The sequence below is a fragment of the Fragaria vesca genome, linkage group LG6 (assembly GCF_000184155.1).
Source record: "Fragaria vesca subsp. vesca linkage group LG6, FraVesHawaii_1.0, whole genome shotgun sequence".
Lineage (NCBI taxonomy): Eukaryota > Viridiplantae > Streptophyta > Magnoliopsida > Rosales > Rosaceae > Fragaria > Fragaria vesca.
The window spans coordinates 32,238,809-32,247,131 of NC_020496.1; the positions used below are offsets into that span (position 1 = coordinate 32,238,809).

Genomic DNA, 8,323 nt, shown 5'->3' on the forward strand with positions numbered 1-8,323 from the left:
AGTAGTAGTACTACTCTCTCTCTCTCTCTCTCTCTCTCTCTCTCTCTCTCTCTCTCTCTCTCTCTCTTATCATCATCAGAGTACAGCATAAAAATTATTTGACCGCCATTACTGATCCCCCATTCAACATTTCAAGCTCCAAACTCACCTCTAAATCTCTCTTTTTATATTTGTACTCATTTCCCTATTTCGCCCCACATTTCCTTTTGTCTGTCTCTACAGCTGAATAGGTGCTTGCCTGTTTGGTTATAAACTATCTTGCTTATTGCACTGTTGGAGTGGAATTGAACACCGGAAATTGAAATTGAGCTTTCAATTGCTGCTGTCAAATGGACCCAATCGCCGGAACCGTACCCGGATCCGCTTTACCCGGACCCGACCACGAAGAACCCGGACTCGACACCCTCCAATTCCGCGAGGAAATCCAGCGGCTCATGACGGTGCCGCAGCAGGAGAACGCCAGCTCCTTCACGGCGCTTCTTGAGCTCCCGCCGACCCAAGCCATGGAGCTCCTCCACCTCTCGCCGGAGCCTCCGGTTTCCGTTGGGCCGCTGCTCAAGTCCTCCTGTGTCAATCCTTTCAATTCCAGCCTCATGTTCCCCAGAGACGTCGAGCTAATCCAACGCGCCGCCAAGTTCTCGATCTTCGGCGGCGAGCAGTCGCCGGAAGCGGTCGCCGCGCCGTCGAACTCCGGCGTCAATATGGAGAAGGTGAAGAGCGAGCCTGCCGAGACCGATTCGAACCCTAACTCGTCGTCGATGGAGACCAAGAACAACCAGAGGTCGTCGGCCAAAAGAAAGGAACGAGAGAAGAAGGTAAGCTAGGGTTTCTAGGGTTCCCAATTTCTCGATTTTGGTGAAATCTTTACGCCTTCAATCTCAATCAATCCCAAATTTCAGGGCAAGGTGTCAACGAAGAAGAGCAAAACGGAAGTCAAAGAAGACGCCGACAAGGTTCCCTATGTTCACGTTCGAGCTCGCCGTGGCCAAGCTACCGATAGCCATAGCTTAGCAGAGCGAGTAATCTCCTTTAATCCCCTAATTAAGTGCTTAATTAAACGTGTTTTTAGTATTGTCATTACTAATTTCATTTTCATTTTTATTTTATAGGCGAGGAGAGAGAAAATTAATGCGAGGATGAAGTTGCTACAAGAGCTGGTCCCAGGATGCAATAAGGTGATCTTAATCTCTGGATTAATTGGTTAATTGAGATTTTGGTGGATTATTAAAATGAATCTGTCTCACAGTCTCACTTGTCTCAGATAAACTTGTGATCTAAATTTGCTTTTAATCATTTTCAAACTTTTAACGAAAGTTATTGCTTTTGTACTAAGAAAAGTGCTATCTGGCTTGTGCTGTTGTACTAGTGGGTATTTCTGTAATTTTAATTTTGAATTTTTTTTTTCTGGGACAATTTATTATTGATAGAAAGGACAGGTGGTGGGGGTGAGAGGTACTACTGGGTTTGGTGAGATGTCCTTTTGGAGGTCAATTTTGTTACCTGGAATGTCCTTTAGTTTTGCTAATATCATCCAAAAATATTTTGTTTTTCTAAATCATTTCTTTTTCTGAGCCAAAAAATATATATTTTGTACTTTGTTCTCTAATGACAATTGTATTTCCAATTCAGTCTAAACCTCTTACTTAGAATTGCCATCTAACAAGTGAGGAAAAGGGGAAATGAGACTTAAATCACTTAATATCAATAGCCAGCTGAGTTTTTTTTTTTTTCAAGAGAGCATAATACCCTTTACTGCCTTAGAACATTGTCATAGGGAGCATTGCTAGCTGGAGTGAGCGAGTTGAAGTGCTTGGGAGACCCACATAGTGGGCAGGTTACGTTAGATATTTTTGGGTCCCATTCACAGCTTTAATGCTAATCTCTATTCTAAGGGTGCATGGTACCATCTTCTGCAACAAGTTTGGTATCCATCCTTAGTTGGATGATGGAAAGAGGAAGACAAGAGAAAACCTCCTTTAACAAACTGCCATGACCTAACTGTGTAGGATATGATGTGAGATCTCATTAGAATTCACTTAGTTTAGCTGAAGCAAAAATCTATTGCATGCCAAAATTCGTTACTGCTGATGACAAGTATTTGGGCCCATATTGGAATACTTCTGTGCAATGGCTTTGCTTTGGATGGAACAACATTACCAGTATAATATCATCTAATGAACTTTACTTGGACCACTAGCCTTGTTTTTCTGAAAAACCAGAGGGTAAGGAGGGAGGTTTAAGGGTGAAAACATAACTTTACATTAATGAATACCAAATGCATTTGATCCAGTGAGCTGTACACTGTAGGAAGCTGAGAGATTCCTGTAAAATGTTATGGATGCAGGCCTAAGATCAGTATAGTTTACTCCGGCTGATTTTTACCCGGTAGAAAGGGTTACTCTCTCTCTCTCTCTCTCTCTCTCTCTCTCTTATAGTGAGTTATTGCTTTTAGTATGTCTGATCACTGGTTTCTGCAATGTATCGTAAAAAGATTGGTTTTGTTAATGCCGTTTCCTCATGGTGTTGCACTATGAAGAAATCAGGCATTGTTTCAGTGAAGTTGACATTTGTACTTCAGGCCATTCATGATGCTATACATTATCGGTAATTTGTAGTTCACACCAATACAATGACAGTGCCTTTACTTGAAAAGTCATGGGCAACATGAATGAATAACTAAATATGGGTTTCAGGTTTCTGACTGCACTTTCTTTGAAGTTTTGGCATTTTAAATACAAGACAGAAAAAAAAAAATCTCATGTAAGATCTATCTGTAGTATGTTTTGTTGATGCTCTTTACAATGAAATGAGCAAGAAGAAAAAAGGTTGAACTTGTTTCTTTGAATGAGAGGGGTGTACCAAATTAAGCAGACTTTTTAATTTTTTATATTCTTCAACAAATACCTTAAATTATTGAAATGTTTGTGTGGATTTGCTGGTTTACGATTCCAACTCCATAGTCACTTACTAATACATCTCTGGTTTGCAGATTTCAGGTACCGCCTTAGTTCTGGATGAAATCATCAACCATGTGCAGTCCCTACAACGTCAAGTTGAGGTCAGATCTGCTGCACAACTCTTACATATCAAGTAATAGCTTTAACGCTGCAATGATACAGCTTGAACTTGAAAGAAAAATGGTTGGAGAATCTTTCATTGCTTTTTTCCTCTGAATGACTCTTGATGTGCATCTAAAAAGAGCTAGTGGAGACTAATCTAGGGATGTGTCATTTAATGATTCAATATATCATCTAAAATCCCTTCCCGTGCTAAATGTTATTATGGTCTTGAAATTTGCAAAATACTGTGCTTATAGACTGCAAGCTGTCCTTGTATACTATCATTTTGGTCTCAGTTACTTTCACCCGCTTAGTTTCTTCTCCTCTCCTAAAGTTACACACAGCAACTGAAATGACAGAACCATCCAGGAAAATGACTCTAACAGATGATTACTGTGAATGAATTTGTCAGTGTCAATTTTGAACAGTCTGTACTGCCATGATCTGATTTTGTTTAAATGTTTCATTTATTTCAGTTCTTATCAATGAGACTTGCGACAGTCGACCCAAGAATTGATAGCAACCTTGATCAATTATTGGCCACTGAAGTAAGTATTGCATAGCTGCTTCAATTATATCCTATTGTAAGAACTACTAAGCTGTTTTCCTGTTAATCAAGTTGTGTGTCTGAGTTTGGATGCATGCCTGCCTGCTTAAGGCTCTGTTCCATCAAATGTTAAAAGCTTTTAGATTTTATTTGCTTACTTCTTTACCTTTAATCACTTACATAATGCGTCCAATGTGGGTCACCTTAATTAAATGCATAGGTTATATGCCAAATTTAATTATGGATTTGAATATTTGCATGATTTACAGATTGCTATCCAATTTGAATGCACTATTCAGTCATGAACATGTCAGGCCAGTGTTGAATTTTTCACCACCTATTCTGTATGCCATCAAGCTACCTTAAAAGTTTTAGCTGTTCTTTAGATTATGATGGATTACTATTGGTTTAGTTACAATCAGACATCAGATGGCCTATGCATCAGTCGTGTCTAGTTTTGAATTCAGTGGGAATCTAAGTCCCTTCTGGGGAGTAACGATGTGGAGTTCTAATTATTTACTATGACACCTCAACTTTTACATTTGTTTGGAGTAAAGTTGTGGTTAATTGACAGGCTAAAATAGTTCAACGAGCAAGTTCTATCCTTGAATTATTAGTAAAATAGTTTACGCCAATCTCTATTACTGATGTATTTGTATCACCTCCACAACTTTTCAGAGCCTATCTCTAATGCAAAGTAACTTCTCCAATATGGCGCCACCCCTTATGTGGCCAGAATTTCCCATCAATGGGAGCAGACAACAGTATCAACAGCAGTGGCACTTTGATGCTCTTCATCAGCCAGGTTGGGGAAGGGAAGAAGATAATCATACTTTCATTACTCCAGAGGCCTCACTCATGAGTTGCAACTCTTCAGCAAATTCAGGTACACTTAATTGAACGTTGTTGTTCTTACAACAGTTGCTTTCATACCAGCTTCCAAAACATTTGGCCATGGGCATGGCATCATGCTTTCCATATCTTCTTCCGAGGCACACTAGTCAATAGCTACATGAATTTGAACTAGTATGCCATCTGATTTGGATATGGGGTGCAAATATTTCATTTGCGACTTGAAGAGATATATGAAATAAAACAGATCAACTTCTAACGAGCAAAAGAGGGAGATTAACTTTTTGTTATTGCTGCACAGCATCTCTGCACACAGGTCACGTGAAGACGGAGCTGTGAAGTAAGTTGTACTGTTAGAAGTGTACATATCAAGTATAGTATTATTAGCAGTTAGCTGGAAGTAGAGGAGATTGTTCGGCATTCTTGGTGGATTTCTGTGTTCTCTATTTTGTCAGGGGCAGTTAAAAATCCTGGTTTCCTCACCTAGAGAGGAAATAGACTTGGTATGGTGTTGTTATAAGATAGAACTATATATATGATATATATTATACTAACTTTGAGGGTCACTCAGTCCGATACTTATTTTTTGAACTGGTTGATTGGGATCCTATTGTAAAATCATTGAAAGAACCATTTGCTCTACTATGATTTAACCTCTTCTGTTCACTAGTTTTGTCTTTGTATGATATAACAAGGCCTAGAATGCTAGAATGAGCTGTGGTTTTGAAATTGCTGCTCAGTTCTCTTCTCTCTTCATCTTTCCTATTTTGCATTGTTAATTATTGTGATATCATGTGATCCAGTGGGCACACTGGTGGTCATGATAATGAAGTTTGAAGATTAAGAAATGAAAAAAGAGGGTCTTTTCTTGCTGCAAAAGAATTCTGCCCTCACAATTCCTACATATTAGTTTTGGGAATTGGAGAACACGCCCCACGTGCTTGATACAACAGAGAGAGCGAGCGTTCCCTGTCCGGCGACGAGCCCTTCTGCCGTTGTCGAACGGGGTCTTTGTTTGCCTCGTGTCGGCAGAGGCGGTACCGGGTTCCTCAATTGCTCTGGATTTGGGGATCTCCGGTGACGTTAGGAGAGGTTAAGGAGATGGGGAATGTGACGGTTGGCGGATCTTCTCCTAACACTTGCTGGGCTGGGCGGTGGAGTGGTTGGCTTACATAGACCCGTTGGCGGACAGACGGAGGTGAGATCAAGACGACTTGGCGGCATGGATCGAACCAAGCTTCGATCCGGATTGGTTTTGTGGTTTTTTATCGGGGTTCGAGTCCGGTGTATTTCGTGGCCTCCTTGAGGAGCGATGTGGCCGACAGGCTCTGGAGATTGGTGGTCCAACTGAGGGGGTGTGGCGGCACAATGGTAAGGGCGGCGATAGTGGTAGCAGGTTTGGGATGATGGCGGCTGACGGCAAAGTAACCCTATTCTCCTAGGTTTGGAGCTTGGGCTTGGGCCCTATTTTTGGGCCCAGCCTGGGCCATTTTAATTTTAATTAATTTCAGTTTTGTTTTTAATTCAATCTTTTTTAGTTGGTTATTTTCGTGTGGCTTTATGACTTTAATAAGCCCATTTACTATAGGGTGACGTCCTGGCAAGTGCACGCTGAGTGTCATAACTGCTCTAATGAGGCAACAAGTTCTTTGTTTAGTTAAATGGTAGCAGCCTCTTTACGGCAAAGTGAAATCTTCACATGATGGGAAAACATATATACAGTCTTTTATGACTCCATATGAGTTTTAGCTTTCCGTTATATCGCCATGTTTTATGCAAAGCAAATAGAGTCGTCGCACTTTTTGCTAATTTGTTCTTACTTGAATGCATATGTTGTGTAGGGTCTCCTGATGTTGTTTTTAGAATTTTAGGTGTTCTTACACTATGGGGTTTAGGCTTTATGTCCCCCTCTTTGTATTCAACGATTTTAGTAATAATAACGGCGTAAGGGTTTAGGGTTTAGGCTTTATGTCCCCCTTTTGTATTCAACGATTTCAATAATAATAACGGCGTGAGGGCTGAGCCCTTAGATTCAAAAAAAGAAAAAAAGAAAAAGGAGACCAAATCCAATTCCAAGAAACTTCACTTTGTTCCATAGAGATCCATGTATTTACATACTACTCTTAACACACATATGCTTATGCTTTTGTGGATTGACATTTCCTTTACCTCTCTCATTTGCTACTATTAAAAACTAATCAATAACCAAGTTAGGCAAGACAATTGGATTGGGCAAGATTGCTACTACTAGTAACTCAAAACGGAAAAAGCTACAACTAGTTTATTTTTTGAGTGTATTTTTTTTTCCTGAAAATCTTGCATTGTGTGTATTTCGAAAAGTAAAAATTGAAGAACGAAAAATGTTAAATTTTTTTAATAAACTCCTGACGGAAATGATATATAGCAACCGTTTCGCAGCTATAAAATTACCGAAATTTTCAAACAAATTGTGAATTACTAAAAAAAAAAAAATATCAATCTTTAAAAAAAAAAAAACAAATACGGTGTAATTCGAAAAAAAGAAAAAGAAATCGGTAAAGCGTAACTTACACGCACACATACGCGTTCAGAACACGCGTAACTTAAAAGCCGTCGAGTCCGAATCCAATTGGGACAAGGAAAGGACGGCAATCCTAATCCAGATCGGACTCTCGAAATCTCAATATAATCGGAGTCTTCCACTGCCACTTTCCTCATTCTAATCATGGCTTCTTCTTGCCGGATTTTCGTAGGGAACATACCTTACAACGCGACCGAGGGGCAGGTCAAGGCTCTCTGCGAGGAGGTCGGCCCTGTTGTCTCTTTTCGAATCGTTACCGACAAAGACACCGGGAAGCCCATGGGTTTCGGGTTCTGCGAGTACAGGGACGAATCCACGGCGTTTAGTGCCCTGCGCAATCTTCAGGACTGCGAACTCAATGGCCGCCGTTTGAAGGTCAATTTCGCTGCTAATGAGAAATCCAATCATCACCCCATTGGTCTGCAGGCGGCTGTTGATGCGGCTGCCACGATGGGGTTGGCTAGTGATGCTTTGACTGTGTATCTCTCCAAAATGTCGAGGAATCAGTTGGCCCAGATGGTCTCAGAGATGAAGGGAATTGCGGTAGGGAACAAGGAGATGGCTCAGGAGTTGTTGCTTGCGAGGCCACAGCTGAACAGGGCTCTGCTTCAAGCACAGATCATGCTTGGAATGGTCACACCTCAAATGATGGAGAAGGCTAATATGGGGCCGCTTCCTAATGTCTAACCCCAGCAGCAGCTGCTGGTTCCGAAACCGGAGCCAGCAGGTTTTGGAGCCTCAGAATATGGTCGCCCCACAAATGATGCAAAAGGGGCCAATGCCGAAATCAGAACAGGTGCAAATCTCTGAGCCTCAGACTCTTCCAGCGGGAGTGGACGCTGCTATGTTGCAACAAGTTGTGAGCCTACCTCCTGAAACGGTGGCTTCATTGGCACCGGAACTGCGGCAACAAGTGATTCAGATCCAACAGATGTATAGGCAAGGTCAGATGATGCTTTGAGCATTATCAGCAACTTGGTTAGAAACTTAGAATAGGATAAGCTTTTAGTTTATCTTCTGTCACAGACTCAGTGTAAAACACTTCAATCTCCCTGTGCTGTTTGTGAGAAATACAGCTTCTTTCAATTTCATTCTCCCTGTGTTGTTTGAATTTCTTGCTCTTCATAATGCTTGCTTTTCATCCCCATTGTTCTATGTTACTATTTGTTGGTGTTACTGCACCTTTGGAAATTTCCATCCTTTCATGCCAATATATATATGACTACAATCCTAACATAAATATATCACATTTTCAACATGCACCAATGCACCATAGTCTAGAGAGTTGCTACTAATGATTGAACT

At 40.9% G+C, this 8,323-nt stretch overlaps 2 protein-coding genes across 2 annotated transcripts; both read left to right on the plus strand.

Annotated features, from left to right (window-relative positions):
- The first annotated feature begins 94 nt into the window (after positions 1–94).
- On the plus strand, positions 95–5,124 carry LOC101298628 (transcription factor bHLH48-like). The gene is made up of 7 exons (XM_004304269.1): positions 95–815; positions 900–1,019; positions 1,110–1,175; positions 2,990–3,058; positions 3,536–3,607; positions 4,285–4,492; positions 4,760–5,124. Exons 1-7 carry the CDS (start codon positions 330–332, stop codon positions 4,795–4,797), a joined length of 1,059 nt encoding a protein of 352 aa, XP_004304317.1. The 5' UTR covers positions 95–329; the 3' UTR covers positions 4,798–5,124.
- A 1,944-nt stretch (positions 5,125–7,068) lies between these two features.
- Positions 7,069–8,039, plus strand: LOC101298917 (cleavage stimulation factor subunit 2-like). The gene has a single exon (XM_004304270.1). The coding sequence runs from the start codon at positions 7,163–7,165 to the stop codon at positions 7,703–7,705; it is 543 nt and encodes a 180-aa protein (XP_004304318.1). The 5' UTR covers positions 7,069–7,162; the 3' UTR covers positions 7,706–8,039.
- The last annotated feature ends 284 nt before the right edge of the window (positions 8,040–8,323 follow it).

Coding starts and splice junctions, on each gene's coding strand:
- LOC101298628 (XM_004304269.1), top strand. CDS start 330: ATGGACCCAATCGCCGGAACCGTACCCGGATCCGCTTTACCCGGACCC. Junction 1,176..2,989: donor TGGTCCCAGGATGCAATAAG/GTGATCTTAATC, acceptor TCTGGTTTGCAG/ATTTCAGGTACCGCCTTAGT. Junction 3,608..4,284: donor ATCAATTATTGGCCACTGAA/GTAAGTATTGCA, acceptor ACAACTTTTCAG/AGCCTATCTCTAATGCAAAG.
- LOC101298917 (XM_004304270.1), top strand. CDS start 7,163: ATGGCTTCTTCTTGCCGGATTTTCGTAGGGAACATACCTTACAACGCG.